At 35.6% G+C, this 25,623-nt stretch overlaps 1 protein-coding gene across 1 annotated transcript in view; it reads left to right on the forward strand.

The window, feature by feature from the left end:
• The window catches only part of COL24A1 (collagen type XXIV alpha 1 chain), a 410,128-nt gene that overhangs the window by 127,850 nt on the left and 256,655 nt on the right, over positions 1 to 25,623 (forward strand). The window contains exon 21 of the mRNA XM_047871498.1: positions 23,870 to 23,923. Coding sequence (XP_047727454.1) covers positions 23,870 to 23,923 — 54 coding nt within the window. The remainder of the gene's footprint in view (positions 1 to 23,869; positions 23,924 to 25,623) is intronic.

Here is a 25,623-nt window from a genome sequence, read left to right on the forward strand (position 1 = left end):
CAACGTATTTTCCTCTCAGGACTGCCTTCACTGCATCCCAAAGCATTTGGATTGTTGTATTTTCATTTTCATTTGTTTCCATATATTTTTAATTTCTTCCCTAATTGCCTGGTTGACCCATTGATTCTTTAGTAGGGTGTTCTTTAACCTCCATGCTTTTGGAGGTTTTCCAGATTTTTCCTGTGGTTGATTCCAAGTTTCATAGCATTGTGGTCTGAAAGTGTGCATGGTATGATCTCAGTTCTTTTATATTTATTAAGGGCTGTTTTGTGACCCAGTATGTGATCTATATTGGAGAATTTTCCATGTGCACTGGAGAAGAAAGTATATTCTGTTGCTTTGGGATGCAGAGTTCTAAATATATCTGTCAAGTCCATCTGATTCAATGTATCATTCAGGGCCCTGTTTCTTTATTGATCCTGTGTCTAGATGATCTATCCATTGTTGTAAATGAGGTATTAAAGTCCCCTTCAGTTACCACATTGTTATCAACAAGGTTTCTTATGTTTGTGATTAATTGTTTTATATATTTGGGGGCTCCTGTATTCGGTGCATAGAGATTTGTAATTGTTAGCTCTTCCTGATGGATAGACCCTGTAATAATTATATAATTCCCTTCTTTATCTCTTGTTATAGCCCTTAATTTAAAGTCTAGTTTGTCTGATATAAGTATGGCTAATCCAGCTTTCTTTTGACTTCCAGTAGCATGATAGATAGTTCTCCATCCCTTCACTTTCAATCTGAAGGTGTCATCAGGTCTAAATGGGTCTCTTGTAGGCAGCAAATAGATGGGTCTTGGCTTTTTATCCATTCTGATACCCTATGTCTTTTCGTTAGAGCATTTAGTCCATTTACATTCAGTGTTAGTATAGAAAGATACGGGTTTAGAGTCATTGTGATGTCTGTAGGTTTCATGCTTGTAGTGATGTCTCTGGTACTTTGTGGTCCTTGAAACATATCACTCATAGAATCCCCCTTAGGATCTCTTGTAGGGCTGCTTTAGTGGTGATGAGTTCCTTCAGTTTTTGTTGTTTGGGAAAACCTTTATCTCTCCTTCTATTCTAAATGACAGACTTTCTGGATAAAGGAATCTTGGCTGCATATTTTTTATGTTCATCACATTAAAGATTTCCTGTCATTCCTTTCTGGCCTGCCAAGTTTCTGTAGATACGTCTGCTACTACCCTTATATGTCTACCTTTGTAAGTTAGGGCCTGTTTATCCCTAGCTGCTTTCAGAATTCTCTCTTTATCCTTGTATTTTGCAAGTTTCACTATGATATGTCATACAGAAGATCAATTCAAGTTACGCCTGAAGGGAGCTCTCTGTGCATCTTGGATTTCAATACCTGTTTCCTTCCCCAGATAGGGAAGTTCTCAGCTATGATTTGTTCAAGTATACCTTCAGCCCCTTCCTCTCTTCTTCTTCTTCTTCTTCTTCTTCTTCTTCTTCTTCTTCTTCCTCTGGAATACCTATGATACGGATATTGTTCCATTTGATTGCATTACTTAGTTCTCCACTTCTCCCCTCATACTCCTGGATTTTTTTATTTCTCTTTTTTCTCAGCTTCCTCTTTTTCCATAATTTTATCTTCTAATTCACCTATTCTCTCCTCTGCCTCTTCAATCCATGCTATGGCCACCTCCATTTTATTTTGCACCTCATTTATAGTATTTTTTAATTCCTCGTGACTATTTTTTAGCCCCTTGATCCCTGTAGCAATAGATTCTCTGCTGTCCTCTATGCTTTTTTCAAGCCCAGCGATTAATTTTATGACTATTATTCTAAATCCTTGTTGCATTATATTGCTCAAATCGGTTTTGATCAATTCGTTAGCTGGAGTTCTTTTGAGGAGAATTCTTCCGTCTTGTCATTTTGGGTAGTCCCTGAGGTAGCTCCAAACTTCAGGGCACTTCCCCTGTGCTGTCCAGAGAAACTTGTGTTGGTGGGTGGGGCTGCAGTCATACCCGATGTCTGCCCCCAGCCCACTGCTGGGGCCATAGTCAGACTGGTGTGTACCTTATCTTCCCCTCTCCCAGGGGCAGGACTCACTGTGAAGTGGTGTGGCCCCTGTCTGGGCTGCTTGCACACTGCCAGGCTTGTGGTGCTGCTTCGATGGGATCTGGCCAAGGATGTATTAGCCGGGGTGGATCAGCAAGGTGCACAGGGGCGGGAGGGGTAGGCTTAGCTCACTTTGCCTCAGGTGGTCCCCTGTGGGAGGGGCCCTGCCGCACCTGGAGGGAGGCAGGCCCATCAGAGGGATGGATCCACAGAAGCACAGCGTTGGGCGTTTGCGTGGTACAAGCAAGTTTGGTGACAGGAACTGGTTTCTTTGGAATTTCAGTTGGGAGATGGGAGAGGGAAATGTTGCTTGCCAGTGCCTTTGTTCCCCTGCAGAGCTGAGCTCTGTGTCCGGAGCTCAACAATTCTCCCTCCCAGCGTCCTGTCACCCTCCCTGCTCTCCGAGAGTAGAGCTGTTGACTTCTAACATTCCAGATGTTAAGTCCCTCTGGCTGTCAGAACTCACGCAGTCCAGCCCCTCCACTTTTGCAAGCCAAACTTCGGGGGCTCTGCCTTGCCTGGCAGGCTGCCCCTCCACTGCCCCCAGCTCCCTTCTGCCAGTCCCTGTAGCACACACTGCCTCTCCTCCCTTCCTACCTTCTTCCGTGGGCTCTTCTCTATTCTTGGCTCCAGAGAGTCCGTTCTGCTAGTCTTCTGGCAGTTTTCTAGGTTAGTTAGGCCAATGTGGGTGGAATCTAAGTGATCAGCAGGACGAGGTGAGCCCAGCGTCCTCCTACGCTTCCACCTTCCCAGAACCTAAATGTCAAATATACCATATTTTTAACTATAGTCACATGCTGTACATTAGATTGTCAGAACTTATTCTTCTTCTAACTGTACATCTCTATTCATGTTATTGTATTCTTAAAACTGAACCTATACACCCTGTTTTGCCTCCCCCCAGTCACTCTCAACCACCATTCTAATCTCTGTTCCTATGAAATCAGCTATTTTTTTTAAGATTCTACATAGAAGTGATAAAGTACAGTATTTTTCTTTTTCTTCTGGTTTATTTCATGTAGCATAATGCACTCCAGGTTCATTTGTGTTGTCTCAAATGTCAAGATTTCATTCTTTCTTTTCTGGTTTAGTATATTCATGTGTGTGTGTGTGTGTGTGTGTGTGTGTGTGTGTGTGCACGTGCATACATCATGTTAGGTTTTTAAGTTTAATTTTAATTCCAGTTAGTTAACATACAAATATTATATTAGTTTCAGATATGCAATGTAGTGATTCAACAATTCAGTACATCACCTAGTGCTCATCATCACAAGTGCACTCCTCAATCCCCTCACCTTTTTAACCCTTCCTCCTAACCCCTTCCCCTCTGGTACCCATCAGTTTGTTCTCTACAATTAAGAGTCTGCTTCTTGATTTCTCTCTATGTTTTACACTTGTCTGTTTTGTTTCTTAAATGCCACATATGAGTGAAATCATATGGTATTTGTCTTTCTTTGACTTATTTTGCTTGGCATTATATTCTCTAACTCTGTTGTTTGCAAATGTCAAGATTTCATTATTTTTTATGGCTGAATAGTATTTCATTGTGTACATATATACCACATCTTCTTTATCCATTCATCAATCAGTGGACACTTGGGCTGCTTCCATATCTTGGCTATTGTAGATAATGCTGCTATAAACATCAGGGTGCCTGTATCTCTTTGAATTAGTGTTTTTTTGTAATTTTGGGGGTAAATACCCAGTAGGGTGATTGCTGGATCAAAGTATATTTGTATTTTTAACTTTTTGAAGAAGCTCCATACTGTTTTTTAGAGTGGCTGCACAGGTTTGCATTCCCACCAATGGTGCATGAAGTTTCCTTTTCCCCAGTATCCTTGCCAGCAACTGTTGTTTGTTGTCTTATTGACTTTAGCCATTCTGACAGATGTGAGGTGATACAATTAAACTCATTGTAGTTTTCATTCGCATTTCCCTGAGGGTAAGTGATGATGAACATCTTTTCATGTGTCTATTGGCCATCTCTATGTCTTTGGAGAAATGTGTGTTCATGTCTTCTGCCAGTTTTTAATTGGATTATTAGTTTTTTGGTGTTGAATTTTATGAGTTCTTTGTATATTTTGGATACTAACCCTTTGTTAGATATGTCATTTGCAAATATCTTCTCTCATTCTGTAGATTGCCCTTTAGTTTTGTTGATTATTTCCTTCACTGTGCAGGAGCTTTTTATTTTGATGCAGTCCCAATAGTTTATTATTACTCTTATTTCCCTTGCCTCAGGAGACCTAGCTAGAAAAGTATTGCTACAGCCCATGTCAGATAAGTTACTGCCTGTGTCTTCTTCTAGGAGTCATATGGTTTTAGGTCTCACATTTAGGTCTTTAGTCCATTTTGACTTTATTTTTGTGTATGTCATAAGAAAATGGTCCAGTTTCATTCTTTTGCGTGTAGCTGTCCAGTTTTCCCAACAGCATTTGTTGAAGAGACTCTCTTTTTCTCATTGGACAGTCTTTCCTGCTTTGTCAAAGATTAATTCACCATACAGTTGTGGGTTTATTTCTGGGTTTTCTGTTATGTTCTATTGACCTATGTGTCTGTTTTTATACTAGTACCATACTGTTTTCATTGCTATAGCTCTGTAATAAAATTTGAAGTCCAGAGTTGTGGTGCCTCCAGCTTTGCCTTTCTTTTTCAAGATTGCTTTGGCTCTTTGAGGTCTTTTGTGGTTCCATATAAATTTTAGGATTGTTTATTCTAGCTCTGTGGAAAATGCTGTTAGTACTTTGATAGGGATTGCATTAAATATGTAGATTGCTTTGGATAGTATAGACATTTTACTAATATTTGTTCTTTTGATCCATGACCATGGAATGTCTTTCCATTTCTTTGTGTCATCTGGAATTTCATCAGTGTTTTAAGTTTTCTGAGTCCACGTCTTTCACTTCTTTGGTTAGGTTTCTTTCTAGGTACCTTGTTGTTTTAGGTGGAATTGTAGATGAGATTTATTCCTTAATTTCTCTTTCTGCTGTTTCATTATTGGTGTGTAGAAATGCAACCGATTTCTGTACATTGATTTTGTATTATGCAATTTTATTGAATACATTTTTTACTTCTAGCAATTTTTTGGTGGAGTCTTCAGGTTTTCTGTATAGAGTATCATGTCATCTGCAAATAGTGCAAGTTACTTCTTCCCTGCCAATTGGGGCACTTTTCATCTCTTTTTATTGTCTGAATGCTGTGGCCAGGACTTCTAATACTGTGTTAAATAACACTGGTCAGAGTGGACATCCCTGCCTTGTTTTTGACCATAGAGAAAAAGATCTCAGTTTTTCCCCATTGAGGATGATATTAGCTGTGGGTTTTTCATATGTTGTCTTAATTGTGTTGAGGTATGTTCCCTCTAAACTACTTTGTTGAGGGTTTTTTTCATGAATGGGTGTTGTACTTTGCCAAATGCTTTTTCTGCATCTATTGAAATGATCATGTAGTTTTTATCCTTTCCCTTATTGATATGATGTATCATGTTGATTGCTTTGTGAATATTGAACTACCCTTGCAGCCCAGGAATAAATCTTACTTGATTGTGGTGAATAATTTTTTTAATGTATTGTTTGATTTGATTTGCTAATATTTTAAGGATTTTTGCATCTATGTTCTTTAGAGATGTTGGCTTGTAGTTTTCTTTTTTTGTAGTGTCTTCATCTGGTTTTCATATCAGAGTAATGCTGGTCTCACACAATGAATTTGAAAGTTTTCCTTCATTTTCTATTTTTTGAAATGGTTTGAGAAGAAGAGGTATTAACTCTTTGTTAAGTATTTGGTAGAATTTGCCCATGAAGCCATCTGGTCCTGGACTTTTGTTTGTTTGGAGTTTTTTTTTTTTAATTATTATTACTGATTCAATTTAATTGTTGTATTCAGTCTATTCAAATTTACTATTTCTTCCTGCTTCACTTTTGGTAGGTTATATGTTTTTAGGAATTTATCCATTTCTGTTAGGTTTGTCCAGTTTGTTGGCATATAGTTTTTCATAATTTTCTCTTATAATTGCTTGTATTTCTGTCGTGCTGGTAGTTATTTCTCCTCCCTTATTTGAGATTTTATTTATTTGAGTCCTTTCTCTTTATTTCTTGATACGTCTGGCTAGAGGTTTAACAATTTTGTTGATTGTTTTCAAAGAAACATCTCTGTTCTCATTGATCTATTGTGTTTTTAGTTTCTGTATCATTTATTTCTACTCTGATCTTTATTATTTCCTTCCTTCTGCTGATTTTAGGCTTTGTTTGTTTTTCTTTTTCTGGCTCCTTTACGTGTATGGTTAGGTTGCTTATTTGAGATTTTTCTTGCTTCTTGAGTTAGGCCTGTACTGGTATAAACTTTCCTTTTAGAACTGTTTTTCCTGCATCCCAACAGGTTTTGATGATTCTGTTTTCACTTTTATTTGTTTCCATGTACTTTTTTATTTCTTCTTTTGTTTACTGATTGATCCATTCATTGTTTAGTAACATATTATTTAACCTCCATGTATTTATGTTCTTTCTATATTTTTTCTTGTGGTTGACTTCTAGTTTCAAAACATTGTGGTCAAAAAGGTATATGGTATGGCTCTGATTTTCTTGAATTTGTTGAGACTTATTTTGTGGGCTAATATGTTATCTGTTCTGGAGAATGCTTAAAGTGTACTAGAAAAAAAATGTGTATTCTGCTGTTTTAGGATGGAATGTTCTAAATATATCTGTTAAATTCATCTGTTCCAGTGTGTCATTTAAAGCCATTGTTCCCTTTTTGATTTTTCTGTTTAGATGATCTTTCCATTGTTGTAAGTAGGGTATTAAAGTCCCCTACTATTATTGTATTACTATTGATTAGTCCTTTATGTTTATTATTAACTGTTTTGTATATTTGTGTCCTCCTATATTGGGTGTATAAGTATTTACAATTATTATATCTTCTTGTTGGATTGTCCCCTTTACTATAATATAGTATCCTTCTTTGTCTATTGTAATAGTCTTTGTTTTAAAGTCTGTTTTCTCTGATATAAGTATTGCTACTCTGGCCTTTTTTTAAATCATCCATTTGCATGATAACATTTTCTCTGTCCCCTCACTTTCAGTCTGCTGGTGTCTTTAGGTCTAAAATGAGTCTCTTAAAGGCAGTATATAAACGAGGTTTGATTTTTTTCCATTCTGTCACTCTATGCCTTTTGATTGGAATGTTTAGTACATTTACGTTGAAAGTAATTATTGATAGGTATGTATTTATAGTCATCTTATTATTTGTTTTCTGGTTGTTTCTGAAGATTTTTCCTGATCCTTTCTTGTCTTTTTATTCACAATTTGCTGATATTCTTAGCGATACATTTGGATTCTTTTCCCTTTATTCTTTGCATATTTATTTGTGGGTTTTGACATATGATTACTATTGGGTTTATATATAGCCTCTTTTGCATATAGCAGCCTATGTTGATAGTCATTTAAGTTTGAACCCATTCTTTACTCCTTTCCTCTCCACATTTTAGGTATATGTTGTTTATTTTACATCCTTTTATTTTGTGATTTCCTTGACTGGCTTTTTGCAGACTAATTCATTTTTACTGTTGTTGTGTTTTCTACCTTTCTATTATCACTTTTGTTCTCTCCTTTTTACTCAAATTGTCCCCTTTAATATTTCTTACAGGGCTGCTTTAGTAGTCATGTACACTTTTGGCTTTTGTTTGGGGAACTCTTTATCTCTACTTCTATTCTGAATGATAGCCTTGCTGCATAGAGTATTCTTGACTTCAGATTTTGTGCATTCAACACTGAATATATTATGCCACTCCCTTCTGACTTGCCAAGTTTCTGTTGAGAAATCTTCCACCAGCCTCATGAATTTTCCCTTGTATGTTGCTATCTTCTTTTCTTTTTCTGTTTAAAAATTTTTTTCTTTATCACTATATTTTGCCAACTTGATTACAATATAACTTGGTATGGATCTGCTTTTGTCAATTTTGATGAGGGTTCTCTGTGCCTCCTGGATCTGGTTATCTGTTTCCTTCCCCAGATTAGGAAAGTTTTCAACTATTCTTTCTTCAAATAAATTTTATGTCCCCTTTCCTTTCTCTTCATCTTCTGAGATTCCTGTAATATGAATGTTATTGTTTGACAGAGTCACTGATTTCCCTAAGCCTATTCTCATTTTGCATAATTCCTTTTTCTCTCTTTTGTTCAGCTTGATTATGTTCCATTATTCTGTCTTCTAGGTCCTTAATTCATTCCTCTGCCTCTTCCAGCTTGCTGTTCATTCCTTCATGTATGTTTCTCATTTGGTTTACTGAGCCCTTTCCTCTGCTATGTTATTCCTTATTTCTATGGTAAGGGTATCACTCCTGTCTTTGACTCTTTTCTCAAGTCTAGTGAATACGTTTATGATCATTACTATAAATTCTCCATCAGGCATATTACTTATATCTGCTTCACTTAGATCTCTGGCTGTGGCTTTGTCCTGTTCTTTCATTTGGGATAAATGTCTCTGTCTTCTCATTTTTTTTTCTAAGTCTCTGCGCCTATTTCTATGTTAGGAAAGTCAACTATATCTCCTGTTTTTGAGGGTAATGGACTTACAAAGAAGAGGTCCTTTGGTGACCTGCTGTGTAGTGTTCCCTTATTCCCCAGGGTCTTGTACTTCCAGGAGTGTCTCCAGCATGTGCTGTGTATACTGTGCTGTCTTGCCCTGGGGGCTTTATCCATTAGGCCAGTCGTCTACAGAGGTTCTCTTTGCCTGTTGTGGGCAGTGTTTGGTCCCCAGCCTGAATGTGGCATATTTTAACTACGTGTACTCTGATCTGTTTGTGAAATGAGACCTGTTGCCACTTCTATTGGAACTGATGCTCAGCAAACCCCTTCATGAGAAGATGCAATGTGAGCAGGGATTTGGGCTGGTCTTGTGGGAGAGCAGGCCCACTGGGACTGAGGCAAGCATGGCTGGGTGGGGAGTGAGGAGGAGGGGAGTTATTCCACCAGAGTATGGGCGGAGGTGGGACTTGGCATAAGCAAGTTAGGTAGTGAATATTGGACTGTGTTTGTTCCTGCAGGTGGCCCTGTGCTTTTGGTGCGGTGCAGGGCAGGGAAATGGTGTCAGCCAGTTCTTTTGTTCCCAAGAGGTCTGTCTGTGAATGCTGCCTCTATAGGACAAGCTCCAAAATGAGCAAATAACCTCTCCACTGTGTACCCCAGGAGCTGTTCAAATCACTGTTTCCATGCTGTATGTCTGCAGGTTGTTTGCCTGTCTTCTCTCTAAGATAAGGCAATGCCTTCCAGGCTTTATCTCGGCCATGCCAGATGACCTTTAAAACTCCAGGCTTTAAGCCCTGCTGGTTTCAAGAACTCACAAAGTAGGGCCCCTCTGGCTTTCCAAGCCAATTGCTATGGAGATTCATTTTCCACATGTACTCCCCTGTGTGCTAGCCTGTCTCTCACCCTTCTCTGCAACTCCCTCCCCACCACAGCAGCCACATCCATTTCTTTCCCAAACTGCATCTCTCCACTTCTTACCTTCTTCTGTGTGTTCTCTTCTCTATCTTTAGTTGTGGAGTTTGTTCTGCCTTTCTGCAGGTCAATTCCTGGGGTATTTAGGATAATTTAATAGTTATCTAGTTGTATTTTCAGGACAAGGCGATCCTTGGGTCCTACTACTCCATTGCCATCTTCCCTCCTTCGCATCACATCATCTTTATCCATTTACCCATCAACGTATGTTTTTAGATTTTTTCCATATCTCACATATTGTGAATAATGCTGCAATGAACATAGGGGTGGATATATCTTTTTAAGTTAGTGTTTTCTGTTTCTTTAGATCAATACCCAGAAATAGAATTGCTTGATCATATGGAGTTTTATTTTTAATTTTTTTGAGAATCTTTATACTGTTTTCCATAGTGGCTGCACCAATTTACATTCTTACAAAGAGTGCACAAGGATTCTATTCTCTACATCTTGCCAACACTTGTTATTTCTGATCTTTTTGATAATAGTAATTTTAACAGGTGCGAGGTGATATCTCATTGTGGTTTTGATTTGCATTTCTCTGATGTTTAGCAATGTTGAGCCCCCTTTCAAGTATATATTGGCCATTGTATGTCTTATTTGGAAAAATGTCTGTGCAGATCCTCTGCTCATTTTTAATTGGATTGTTTTTTAGTTATTGAATTATATGAGTTGCCTTTTCAGGTGTTTTTTTTTATTGTTTCCCACTTGTTTATTTTAGCTTTTGTTGCCTGTGCTTTTGGTGTCTTATCCAAGGAATCCTTGCCAAGACCAATGTCAAGGAGGTTTCTGCCTGTTTTCTTCTAGCAGTTTTATGGTTTCCGGTTTCATATTTAAGTCTTTGATCCATTTTGAGTTAATTTTTGTGAGTGGTGTAAGGTAGGGTTCCATTTTCATTCTGTTATTTGTGGATATTCAATTTTCCCAACACAATTTATTGAAAAGACTGTCTTTCACCTATTACACATTCTTGCTACCCTTGTCAAAAATTAGTTGACTGTATATGCATGGGTTTATGTCTGGGCTATTCTGTTTACTAGTCTACAACCAAAGCAATCCTGAAAGAAGAAACAAAGACGAACAAAGCTGGAGACATCACATTTTCTGATTATAAGCTATATTACAAAGCTATAAGTAATCAGAACAAATGACGTCTTGGTACTTTAAAACTTACTCCTTATGGTACTATTACTTAATAGTAGTTTATAGTATGTTTTAATGCCTGAAAAGGCTATATAAGTTCTCTTCACTTTTCTTTATCAGTGTTTTCCTGCCTATACTTACATACTTGTATTTTGCATGTATACTTCAGCATCAACATGTCTAGCTTCACTAAAAAATATTATTTCTATTGATTTGCATTTAATAATAATTATTATTTTATTAGACATATTTATAGATTAATTTAGGGAGCAGTGACATTTTTATGATATTGGGTCATCCAGTCCAAGAATAATGAATATCTTTTATTTGTTCAAGTCTGCTTTTGTGTTTTTTAGGAAATGTTTTAAAGTTTTCCTCATAGAGGTTTTGTACATATAGGTTTATTTTATTAAATTTTTTCCCTGGTATTTCATCTTTTTTGTTGCTATTATAAATGGGATTTTCTCTACTATTCTAGTTTCTAACAGGTTTTGTATGGGTATGGAAATTACTGATTTCTGAATGCTAATTTCATATCCTGCTACCTTAATGATTTCTTATCTTTGAGTTAGTTTTATCATTGATTTTCTAAAGTTTTCTAGACATGCTCTCATGTAATTTGCAAATAGAGATCCTTTTAGTTCTTCTTTCTCAGTTCTCTTACCTATGATTCAATTTTTTATGTGTAATGGCATCGTAATACCTCTGGTAAAATGTTGAAGAATTGGAAGTAGTATTCCTCCTTGCCTTGTTCCTGATCTTAATGGAAATACTATAGTGATTCCTCATGAAGTAAATTCTGAGTTAAAATTAAAATATGCATGTATTTTATCATGTTAAAAAATATTCACCAATTCCTATTTTTGAGTGATATTTTTTAGTCAGAGATGATTGTTATACTTTGTCAAATATTTGTTATGTTTTCAAACTCTATGAAGATAATTATATACTTTTTCTTTTGAGATCTATTTATATGGTATATTATAGTAATGGATTTTCTATTAACTATTTTCTATATAACAACTATTTCTATATAATTTCTATGAATTGACTTTCTATATAATCACTAGTTTCTGTTGCATTTTTAAAAAAATTCTATTTGATCATGGTATATTTTCTTAATAGAATGCTAATTCTACTGATAGTTATTTGTACTTTTGCATCAATATTTATAAGTGATCTTTATAATATTCAATCTTTTTTGTACTTCTTTATCAAGTTTAGGTATTAATGTTATACTTATTTCATCAAAATAATTAGGAAATCTTCAGTTTTAGTACTCTGGAGTAATATATGGAATATTGGGACTATCTTATCTATGAGGTTTTGGTGGAATTCCTCTGTGAAACCATCTGGAATCGATGCTTTTTAAGGGGTAGTTTCTGAATTTTCCTATTGCTTCTGCAGAAAGTAGCCTTTTTAAGCTCTCTAATGGGGTTAGCTTTGTTAAATTGTCCTTAGGAAATTATGTTTCATCTAGGTTTTCAAATTTCCATATAAATCCACAAAATAGTCTCTTTATGATTTTTAATTTTTTTGTTTTAATGGTTATTTCCAGAGTACCATTAAAAAATTTTTAAATATTTATATATGCTTATCCTTTTATTTCTTGGCTAGGTTTGATTGAGTTTGTCCAGTTATTTTTTTCTCAAAAACATTTTTGAAATTGTTTCTAAGGTCTTCTGTTTTTCTTTTCTTTACATAATTAGTTTCCCCTTTTATCTTTATTATATATATCTTTTGAGATACTTATGGTTTATGTTGTTGTTTTTTTTTTTTAGTTGGGGATTTAATTTTATTTATTTTCATTATTTTATTTTCATTCCTGAAACTGTTAACGACTATGAATTTCTCTCTGATTACTGCTTCAAATGTATCTCAAAGATTCTGGTATGGAGTACTTTTATCCCTATTATCTTTTAGATATTTTGTAATTTCAGTTATTTCCCTTTTAACCCAAGAGTTATTTAAAAAGGAGATTTAGAATTTCCAGGTGGGAGTGCCAATGGTTTTGATTTTGTTAATAATTCTTATTTTTGTTGCGTTGTTATCAGAGGCTGCTGTTCTATTTTGTGGAGCTTATCAGTCTTTTTCTTGTTGTGATCATTTTTTGTGAATGTTCAATATATACTTGCCAAGGAGGTATGTTTTTATTATCAAATGTGAATTTTAGTATATAGTGACTTACTCTTCTTTATTATATTCTTTAGGTTTTACTATGTCTTCATTATTTTTGGTCTAATTCATCCATGTAAGTCAAATGTCATATGGCTGCTGATGGTCTAATTTCTCTTGGGGTCACAGCTGGTACTCATTGTTCCCTCCTTCACTCTCCATTTTAAATTCCTTTCACCCTCAGCTATCACCTCAGTAGGTCTTGGTGGCTTACCTGGTGGTATAACCTTAATCTTCATTACTGAAGAATATGAACTCTTGATAAGACTTCTAAGAAATGTCCAGTGTATCACCTGAGTTCCATGTGTATTCTTTTCTGCCCTTTTTGTGTAAAAGCAGTCTTGCCTCTTCGTTTTTCAGAGTCATTTAACCATGCCAATATGGTGACTCCTCTTCTTGTTTGCCCATACCTCATCGTAAAAAGTCCAAAGTGCCCTGTTGGCAGCCATATGTTTAGCTTAGTGGGATGTTTGCTCTGTCTCCTGTCAAGAGAGAGCCCCTTTGGGTAACAGGATATCTAACCCTGAAAAGTCCAAGGTTGTGGGGAAAGAAAGTACAAAATCTAGATGTCACTGGGAGTGATGGTAAATAGGATGACATCCACTTCTATTCCTTGGTTTCCAAAGTCACGTATCCTTCCTATTGTGGACAAAAGCACCATATACAGGTCTCTGACTTAAAAAATACTCTATATCCCAAAGGGTGGTACTCCTTTTATATTGTTTCCTTTAAGTTGGCACTTCAATCATAACTTTAGAAGGCAGTTCCATTGTTTTGTAAGACTAGCTACCTCTAGATGGTACAGATTAGGTGAAGGTCAATGAATCACTGAAGGCACACTCTGGTACCTCCTTTGATACAGAGAGGGTATCTTGTTCAGATACTATTCTCTGTGGGGTTCCATGCCTGTGGATTAGGCATTCTATACTTTTCTAGATACTGGGCTAGTTGAGGCTCTAAAGGAAAGAAAGTAAACTCTTATAAAATACTTATCTGTCTCTGTGAAGATGGACTGCTGATAACTTCCAGATTGGAAGGGCCCCACTTGAATGCAGACTCTTTTTTTTAACTTTCTTTTGATTATGAAGGAAAAGAATGCATTTATCAAATCAGTGATTACATACCAAATACAGAAGGCATTAGTCATCTGTGTTAGTAATAATATTATGTCTGACACAGCAGCTGCAAGTGGGATTGTGGTAGTCTATAGTCATTCTCCACAATCCAACTGATTTTTGTAGGCACCAGTCTCGTGAATTAAACAATGCTCTGAGACCACCACATATACATATTTTATATTTTTAATGGTGGCAGTAATCTCTGACATTCTCTCCATACAATATGATTGGCAGTCATGTAGATGTGAATGACTGTCTGATCCTTAGAACTCAAAGGTCTACCTAACTATAGGAAGATCTCTTCCTTTTAGGCTTTTCTTTAGACAGTCCAATTATAATTCTTCCTTTTCAACAGATCATCTCTCAATATGTTCACTAAAAAAAATGCTGAGGTCAATTAGATTTGGTCTTGATTTCAAGGCATTTATATGCAAGAAATCAATATTCAATTCAAACTGTGTCAAAACTTCCACTGTCTCTATCTGTCTTTTTTCCTGGATATCAAGATTAATTCAGTTTGATAAAATTAAAAATTAAAAATCAATTATTTTCTTAAAATAATCAGAATAATAATAAAATAATCTAGAATCAGTTTAGTCCCCAGAGAAAATTATAAAATAGCCAAAAACTTAATTCCTATGACCTCTGGTTTCTCCTATGTTCTTTCCCTTGAGCATGAGTTCTTGTCCATCTCAAATAACCAGTGTCTCTTTTCCTTTCCATAATTTACCTTTTCCATCAAAGCTTGTTTATGGAAGAAAGACCTGATAAATATATTTCATTTCAAGCAATAAATGGTTAGCAGAACAGCTAACTTCAACATAATCTCCTTTCAAGGATATTTACATTTAAACACTAAACAGAAACCTGGAACCAATGTAATGAGTCTTGAATTGTAGAATTTGAGGTGTCATTTAGTGAGCAGAAAAAAAATCTGTGGGTGATTGGAAACTTTGATACTCCTCAAATTAATCATACCATACAAGTTGTCATCTGTACTGCCAATACGACAGGACAAGACTGGCCAATATTTCTTGCTAGTACAATATTTCTTGCTAGTTCAGAAGCTCAGATCTTCATAAAAGTCAGTGAAAGCAAAGTGCTCTTAAGTTTTTGTTGTAAATGCCAAATTATTTGCCATTGATATTGAAGAGACTGTTCATCATTAAAGATCATCTCAATAAATGTCACTTCAAACCTCTTCAAAGCTTTTTTCTCCTTAATGTTGTGCTTATTCTAGGCAAATTGTTAAAGTGACAGAGAAGTAAATATATCTGCATTTACCTATTCACTGAATTGTAAATATTAGCGATGGCCCAAGATAAAATTTCATGTACTTTAAAACATAAGGTTAAATTTTTTTCTATGCTAGTTCTTTGTTTGCTTTTAACAAAAACATATGGAAAGTGCTACACAGGAATCTTCACTCTTTCGGCATAGCAGCATCAGTTTTGAGCACTAATCCCATGTTTCCTCCCAGTTCTGGCAGCAAACCACCTTCAAATGTGGTAGCTTGGTAGAGAGAATGTTTGTTGATTCAGCTGTTAACCTCCATGGACTACTGAGATTGCCAAATAGTTGAATTTTGGACGATGTTCTTGGTAAGTGGAGCCAATTGTTTTACTACAGAAATGAGCTGAGACCACTAATCACAGAGATATTAGAAGTGGCCAACCAGTGGGTCCTCTTTTTCCACTAGGGCGGTCTTCCCTAGAGTCAAATGCTGAAGTTTATTTGGAGAGTCTGCTCATATCAAGTAAAGTCATGCTTCTAAATGTACATTTTAGCACCTCAGTGGACTTGAATAAGCCAGCCTATGGCCAGTTGGGTCGATCTTAGTCCAAATGAATTCACTTTAATTAAACTAGTTACTTCTTTGTTATCTTTTATCACTTGGGTTTAGTTGAGTAATTTTATGTTTTTAGTTGTTACTCAAAAACTTGTGCTGAAAGAAATATGTGGTGAAATCAGTTGAATTAGTCAATAACAAATCATTTCTCATATTCCTACTGTGTACAAAGCTATGCATAGTAAACACTATAGGATGCACACAAAAATAATATATTGTTCATAATTTGTGTCAATTTACAGTCTACTTGGGATAAATAAGATATATACAAATACTTTTAGATAACAGTAAAGGCATCATGTAAGAATTAAATAAGTAGCATTATATAGTACAGTGTTAGTAGAGAGAGATTACCAGGAGATGGAAGGATTAGGGACAGGTTCATGGAAAAGATGGATCTTGAATTAGATTGTTGATGAGTAAATGGTAGGAAAAGGGGAGGGCATTCCAGGCAGGGTAAATCACATAAACAGATCCTAGGTAATATGCATTGTGGATTTACAGAATAATGAATGAAACTGGCTAGCTGATGCAGATTCCATGTGTCGGTATAGAGTAATAGATAAGGTTGTAAAACTAGGTTGGTGCCAAATTGCATAAGTCCTTCGATTCAAAGTGGTATCAAGGCAGAGACTTCTAGTAGCTAGATAGTCAAGTTTATTATCACAATTCTTGTATATGGAACCCATCCCCTCATCTCTCAAGTGAACCAGCCAAAGTTTTATTGATTTTCCTGGTTGCTTCCAGTAATGATCACAAATTTCTCTCCTTTCAAACTCAGGTGGGAGGTTCCTTAACTGCTGTCTGAAAGGGGACAGAATCTTCTGCCTACCCAGGTTGAATCTTAGTACTGTTAGTTGCTGTCACTAATAGTACTTACTACTGTAGTTACATTGAGGTGGGCCTGAGGCTGTTTACCAGGTTGATGAGGAAGTCTTTCCACTCCAAGGAGAATTAGCAACAACTAAGGCAACCGTCTTTGAAAATACTTTTGGTTCCCAGTACTTGGCCTACACCCATCTCCCCAAGTTGCTCCTCTTAGCAGGCAATAAAGTAGAGACCCATTTATTACCTGGTTCACTATAAAATTTGGTTAACATGCTCACTGCCTATTCCCAGGGACTTTCCTCAAATCCCATTAATCACCTGGTAAGGCCCTCACACTTCCTCTTCCAGAAAGCTGTGTCTCCATTTGTATCCCATTCTCATCATCAGAACTGTCAGAGACTGTGAAGAATCTGAAATTTTATCCTATATCCAAGCCAACAAATTAGACTGAGAGTTTCACAGATTCTATTAGAAGACACGAAACTCATGGGACAGAGACAAAGGACTGTTTATTATTCTTAGCAATAGCAATGTCCAGAGTATCAGTATTTTTGCTCTGATTTTCTGAGCCTTCTCACAGGGTGATGCAAAGAGGGCTAGATGACATTTACATAAGCAGTGGTTATATTACATAAGAGGAACTTTGAACTTAGAGAAACTGAATCTTTTATAATGGTCAGTTATTTAAAAAAATAAATGTATTCCAGAAAGATTATTATTATATGGAAGTTTATATTCCTGCCTTTTGCTACAGAGGGAGATTCTATAGCCATCTTTACTATACAAAAATCCCTGAAAATATAGATTGGAACAATGAATAATTAACATCTCATTTGTATAATGTGCAAAAATACGAGAGACCATGGAGAATTGTCGCTAGCAACATGTTAAGTTAAATATTAGAGATATAGAGATGAGTAAGATACATTTATTTTCCTCCATGAGCTCACATTTTATTGGAATAAAGAAACAAACCCTTAATTACAGTATAGTGTGATTACTACTAAATAGCCATATTAACAGAGTTCTATAGGAATATAAAGGAACAAGCTACTGATTCTGGCTAAGGGAAACCATGAAAAGCTTCACAGATCATGTTATATTTGAGTTGGCAACCAATTATATGATGAAGGAACCTGGGCAGTGAGTTAAAGGAGACTTCCAAGAAGTATGGTTGCTTGAGCAAAGACTTGATGAAATAGTTCCGACTTATCAAATAGAAACAGAGGGCAAGGGTATTACAGCAGAGGTATAAAAGGAAGCTATGTGTATTTTTAAAACTACAAATAATTCAGTTTTTTAGTCAATTCTACTTCCATTAAAAATGACAAAACATAATTCAAAAAGTTTTTTTTAAGTTTATTTATTATTTGAGGGGAAAAAGAGAGTGAGTGGGGAAGGGCAGAGAGAGGGCGAGAGAGAGAATCCCAAGCAAGCTCCACGCTGTCAGTGCAGAGCCTAATTTGGGTCTCGAACTCATGAACAATGAGATGATGACCTGAGTTGAAATCAGACATTTAACTAACTGAGCCACCCAGGTGCTCCCCTACCTCAAACAGTTTTAAGCAAAATTCAGGATTGGCTAATGTAATCAGGAAATCCAGCAGTATCTATGCCTAGACATTTGGCCAAATACAGGAATTTGATGAATATAATCAGGACACTCTCCACTTATTAGCTTTACTTATGTCTGTTAGCTTCATTCATAGGAACACATTGTGGAAAATATGGCCCTTGGCAACTCTAGGCTTATATTTCCCTCACAGTTAGCAATCTTAGCAAAAAGAAAGCATTCTTCTTTCTTTATAGCTCCAGCAAATATTCTAAGGTAGATTCCAGCCAATCTCGCTTGGAGTACATGATCATCTTTAAATCAATCACAGTACTCATGGGGATGGAATACTGTAATTGGCAAGATTTGGGCTATTTACTTACCCCTGGAAACTGGGATGGGGACCAGAAGCACATGGACTGCAAATTGGGGAAGAGTATTTTCCTAAAGAGACGGTGAGCAGATAAAAAAGAAGATGCCCTCTACATGTTACATCTTTGATGCCCAGTATCTACATGTACCATTGCACCCACTTATACAGTTTTCAAAATGCCTCTAGTAACATAGTACAGCCACCCACACAGTTGAAAATATACTCTCCATTCTCCAAAGGAAGATAAGCTAATATATTGATCAAGTATTGCTTATAGCTCCAAGGCCAGGTTTTTGGAGTAAAGTGCATTCTTTTCCCTGAGGCCTAAATATAGGTGTGAGTGTCAAATAATCAGATTCATTTTAGAAAGAAACAAAGTAGCCTCAATATTCATTCCGCTTGGAGACACTAAAGAACAGGAAACAAAATAGAGTGGCCCAGGACTATAGCTGTGCATTTGGAACAAAAGTAGGAAATCAATATACACCAGTTCCTCATAACAATATAAATCAGCTTTTAAATCACCTAACTTCCCACCCCTTGCCACAAACTTACACACACTGAAAAAGGGAGAATCTGAGATAAAGAGTCTCCAGAATATACATTCTATGATACCAAGGAATATTTTTGTTCTCTAGTATATGTTCAATGCCAAGAACAATGGCTGATACATAGTAACATGTTGAATGAATAAATTGATACTCTTTAATTAATAAAGACACTCATAATAATTCTACATGAATCAAATATATAGAAATGGAGTACCTGAAATGATACTTATCCAAAGGTAAGTATAAAATCATAGTCATGTTATTACCTCCAAAACAATTTGAAATCTCAGCTTACCTGATTTTTATCTGGGGACAAGTTTTCTAAGGGTCTTCAAATAATTGCAGAGTGTTGTCTACCAAAGGGCAGTGATTATCTAAAAATACCCAGTATCAATTACCTTTTTGCTTTACAGTTTTATTGAGGTGTAATTGACATATAGCAAACTATATTTATTTAAGTTGTACAATTTGATAATTTCTGACATATGTGTAACTCATGAAACCATCACCGCGATCAAAATAGTGAACACATCCATCAAAACCCAAAATTTCTTTGTTCACCTTTGTGACTTCCTTTCTGTTTCTCATGATCCTCTCTTCCCTGACCTGCTTTTTGTCACCATAGGTTATCCAAACCTAAGGATCAAACAATGGTCGAAATTGTTTATCTTAAAATTGTAAGTTTGGTATGGTTTGTGTGGATTTCAGTAAAATACAAGTGGACTTTGCAATTGACTTTGTAGGTTCTTTTAAGAGTGACTTCAAACATACTGCTAATATTTAAAGTCTTATTTAAAAAGTCATTCAGAGAGTATATAAGGAATTCCTTGTGTTATAAGGAATTTTCATTGTCTTTGTTTCTGGATTTTCTCTGCTGAGTTTTTAGAATGCTACATATATATGGAATTCAGCTGTGCTATATTTACTACTCAAAAATATAGAATGGCTAAAGCGAAAATACATGAATAGCAGTAATCATTTGCAAAGATTTTCAATGATATCATAATGAAAAAAGACTGTTTTTGACAGTATTTTCATTCTAAAACAGCAAAAGAGAGTGAAAGAAAGCCATATACCTAGATGAATTTCTTATTTTGCCTTTATTTTTCCAGAAGTGCATATTTTCTGTTTGTGGTTTTCCCAGAAGACAGAACAGTTCCTCAGTCTGCAGTTACATGCTGCCCTGTGCTAAAGTTTAGTTTCTATAGTTTACTTGGAAAGTGAATTTATTACTTCTGCCCTGTCAAATATTTTTTTTGGCATTAATTTTTGCATGGATTATTCTCACTCAGCAAAGGTCATTTTAATCCTTTTTTTTTTATTACTTTTTTACTTGGACTCACCATATTACTGACATGACATGTACATCCACAAATGTTAAAGAATAAAACCTTATGATTGTTTTTTGGATCCATGTCTCAAATGAAATGCTCCCCTACAGAACCTCTCTCCCTCTGGCTGCATTCTTTCTTGCTTGCATATGCAAAATTGCAATCCTATCCATAGAAGCTATGATAGTTGGGTTTGGGGGAGGGTAGTTTTTTGTTTGTTTTTAAACAAAAAATAACTTGGAAATTGCAAAATTAAAAATACAAGTATTCAGGGGCGCCTGGGTGGCGCAGTTGGTTAAGCGTTCAACTTCAGCCAGGTCACGATCTCGCGGTCCGGGAGTTCGAGCCCCCCGTCGGGCTCTGTGCTGACAGCTCGGATCCTGGAGCCTGCTTCGGATTCTGTGTCCCCCTCTCATTCTGCTCCCCCCCCTGCTCATGTTCTGTCTCTCTCTGTCTCAAAAATAAATAAACGTTAAAAAAATTTTTTTTTTAAAAAATACAAGTATTCAAACAATTCATTGTTAATTTAGTCATTAATTTAAGCTATTGACTTTTTATTGAATATACAGTATGCTGACAGCAGACTAGGCTTTGAGTAACTTTGCCCTTTAGGAATCCATAACTTATGTGTTGCCCTATCTTGAATGATTTATTAATTTCATCTTGTTTTAATATGACTGTTTTTCTAAGAATGTATTCATTTCTACTTTGTTCAGACTTATAAACTACTAAGAAGATAAATTTAAGTCAACTGTATTGTGTTATTGTATATTTAAAGCACAATGAGTATAAAAATCAATGAAAATTTGAAAATTTTATGAGAGTTAAGTGCCCTAAGTGATGCTATTGTCTATAACAAGAGTATTTTAAAGCTACTTTATAAAATATCAGGAAAGTATAAACTTCTCAAAACATATACTTTATTTTCAGCCAGTTATTATAATTGAATATGCTATTACTTTCAAAACAATCCAAAATCTGAACTTCACTGATTTGATCTGGGGACAAGTTCAATGAATAAATTATATTTTCTCTCTAGAGTTCTTCAAATCATTACAGACTGTTTCCTGCCAAAACACAATTACCTTTTTTGTTGTTGTTACAGCTTTATTGAGGTATATTTGACATAAGTAAGCTGCATATATTTAAATTGCATGATTTAATCACATTTTTTGTGTGTATGTATAACACAAAATCATCACCAAGATCAAGATAGCCAACATATCTGTCAAACTCAACAATTTCCTTATTTACATTTTGTAATCCCTCTCTCTGACCTTCCTGCCCCTACCCTTTCTAGGCTACCAGTGATCTGCTTTTTGTCACTATAGATAAATTTGCATTTTTCTAAAGTTTCTGTATAAATGAACTCATATAATGTATACTTTCTTTTGGTCTGGCTTCTTTTACTTAGTATAACACGTTGGAGTTACATCCAGGTTGCCACATCCAGGTTATTTCATTTTCTGATATACCATAATTAACTTACCCATTGGATTTAATTATTTGTGGATTGTTTATCCATTTACCATTTTTAACTGGGAAGACTGTATATTTCAGTAGAAAACAGAGACTTCATAACTCTTATCAAAGAAATACTGAAGTGCTCACTATATGCCATAGATCATGATGTACTTTAACTATATTAGGACACTCTAGCTTCTAAACTTCTAACTAGTGCCAAAATAAGAATGGCCATATTTTACCCTTATGATTTCCCAGGATACTAATCGAATCTGCTAGTACTTTAGTTCCCAGGTTTTGCTGTAAGAAAATGCATGTGAATTTGTCTCCAGCCTTTAGTGATTAGAGAGTAATAAAACATTGGTTTTACTGGAGAGAATGCTGAGTCACTCTTCTCAAGACAGTAAACAGATGTGAGAAGTCTGAAAATAGAGGACATGTTTTCACTTATTATTTTTAAAGCCAATTCAGTTTCTGCTTTTTGATAAAAATTGATTAGACTATTTCTATTAAGAAAGTACACAAAATTGATATACAAAATTGGTGATGTTTCTGTACACTAATAATGAGCTATGAGAAAGAGAAAATTAAGAAAACAATCCCATTTATAGTTACACCAAACACAACCACAAGCCTTTCTCTCCTCCCAAAAGTTAGCAGTTCTTTTTTCTTTTATGGTTGATCACTCAAGTATGCATCTTTTAAAACTATAGTTTAAGCTTATTTTATGGCTATGTCTTTCAGCTTACAAGCTCTCTTTTCATTTCCCTTTTCCCCCTTACAATTTAGCTGTTGAAGATCCCCAGTCATGTGACCTGGGTAGTCACATAGAGAGGCCTGACCATATTCAGTTTTGCTTATTTATTTTTGGTGGGACTACAGGTGATACTGTGTTCTTTCATCAGAAAGTACATAATGTCTAGTTATCGCTTTGTTTTAATGATATTAGTACCAGTTGATGACTCAAATGCCCAGATGTATTAAATCATTAGAAGATTGCAAAATACAGATATTTTTGCTGTATCATTTCTTTTTTATTTGTTGGCTGAATACATCCCCTTGTCCACTGTTTGGTTAGTAGTGGCACAGTATACATGGGAAAAGTAGAGTAAATGCTTGATTCTTCACCTTTCTTTACCAGTTTTCAAAATAATGAGTTGGCTTCCTTTAATCCTCTAAAAGAGGGCAGTTCTTTAATTGTTGTATCATTATGAACTTGTGAATAGCAAAAATATTTGATATGTTTCAATCCATTGCAATTCTTATCCTTATTGAAGTTCATATTATCCCATATCTGCCCAGTGGGATCCTCTTCAAGCTCCCTCAGAGCTCTTCACATAACTCTAGATTTGATACCTTTTATAGTCTTTTTGCTTCCTGGAATGAGAAGATGTTTCAGACTCATCTGGAGGATGGACAGGAACTATGAATTATCCATGGGGATATTCTGAACCAGTGGTTGTAAGCCAGTGCCCAGGGGCCAGAAGTAGCCATCAGACATGTCTTTTTTTTCCCCCAAAAGAAGCAAATCAGTCACTCAACAATGACAACAACAACAAAATAACTTTTTTTAGCACTTACTATGTGCCAGGTTGTCAAGAATATAATAGTTGCTGAGAATATAATAGTTCTTAAGACATAAAACTGCCTCAAGGAGTTTACAATCTGATGAAGAAAATAATAGAAGTCAAAACACTACATTAAGTGACCTTACAGGACTCCAAGATGGCGTGAGAGTTCTTAGAAGGGACGTAACACTTTGTCAGTTCTGTATTCCGGTGTTAAACAACTGTGCAATAATTAACCTTTAATATTAACTTTTTGAGCAGTATAAATTACTTTAACTGGGCATGAAAGAATGGCAAAGGAAATTTTCAAATGCTTACTAGAATTACAGTAATGGCGATTGAGTAAACTCTCTATATTTTTTATGTTCCCTAGGGTTTTCCAGGAGATATTGGGATTCCTGGACAAAATGGCCCTGAAGGATCTAAGGTAAAAAAAAAAAACACACAAAATACATATATATATATATATATATATATTCATTCTTATTTTGGATATATATATATGTGTGTATATATATATATATACATATATATATGGAGAGACAGAGAGAAAGAGTGTTTTCTAATCTCAAATCTCAGCGAATGGATAAAAGAAGACTTTAGGAATATCACAACATGTCTGGATATTTTGAACTTTCTCGGCTGCGTTTAATAAACTGTACAACTTATTTCAAGGTAATCAGGAATTGTTTTCATGTTTGGTTGTTATTTTGGTCCTCTATTCTATTGATCTGTATGTCTGTTTTATGCAAGTACCATACTGTTTTGATTACCATAGCTTTGTAGTGTAGTTTGAAATCAGAGAACTTATTTTTTTTATTTATTTAAATCCAGGTTAGTTAACATATGGTGTAATAATGATTCCAGGAATATAATTTAATGATTCATCACTTACATATAACACCCAGAGCTCATCCCAACAAGTACCCATCACCCATTTAGCCTAACACCCCTCCAGAAACCCTCAGTTTCTCCTCTGTATTTAAGAGTCTTTTGTGGTTTGCCTCCAACAGGGATGATTTGGGTATACTAAGTGAAATAAGTCAGTCAGAGAAAGACACCATACAATTTTACTCATATGTGGAACTTAAGAAAAAACAAAACTAGATGAACATAAGGGAAGGGAAGGGAAGGAAAAATAAGATAAAAAGAGAAAGGGAATCAGCTTAGTATCTCTAGCTTTGTTCTTCTTTTCAAGACGGTTTGGATATTCATCATTTTGTGGTTCCATACAAATTATGGGATTCTTCCTTCTAGTTCTGTGAAATATGCCATTGGTATTTTTTTTTAATTTTTTTTCAACGTTTATTTATTTTTGGGACAGAGAGAGACAGAGTATGAATGGGGGAGGGGCAGAGAGAGAGGGAGACACAGAATCGGAAACAGGCTCCAGGCTCTGAGCCATCAGCCCAGAGCCCGACGCGGGGCTCGAACTCATGGACCGCGAGATCGTGACCTGGCTGAAGTCGGACGCTTAACCAACTGCGCCACCCAGGCACCCCTCCATTGGTATTTTTTTGATAGGGATTTCAGTGAATCTGTGGGTTGCTTTGGATAGCATGGAAATTTTAACAATATTAAATCTTCCAATCCATGAGCAGAAAAATCTTTTCTATTATATGGGTCGTCTTTAATTTCTTTCAACAATGTCTTATGCTTTTCAGAGGACAGGCCGTTCACTTCTTGGTTAAATATATTTCTAGGTATTTTATTCTTTTTGATGCAATTATAAATGGGAGTGTTTTCTTAATTTCTCTGATAGCTTGTCATTAGTTTATGTAAATGCAATAGATTTCTGTACCTTAATTTTGTATCCTGTGACTTTATTGAATCCATTTATTAGTTCTAATAGATTTTTGGTAGCATCTGTAGGGTTTGCGGTATACAGTATCATGTCATATTCAAATAGTGACAGTTTTACTTCTTCCTTTCCATTGTGGATACTTTTATTTCTTTTTCTTACCTGACTCTTCTGACCAGGATTTCTAGTACTGTTTTGAGTAAAAGTGGTATGAATGGGCATCCCTGCCTTATTCCTGATCTTAAAGGAAAATCTTGCAGCTTTTTACCATTGAGTATGATGTTAGCTATGGGTTTGTCATAAATGGCCTTTGTTATATTGGCCTA

This window comes from Prionailurus viverrinus, chromosome C1, assembly GCF_022837055.1.
Source record: "Prionailurus viverrinus isolate Anna chromosome C1, UM_Priviv_1.0, whole genome shotgun sequence".
In the NCBI taxonomy this organism is placed as follows: Eukaryota; Metazoa; Chordata; class Mammalia; order Carnivora; family Felidae; genus Prionailurus; species Prionailurus viverrinus.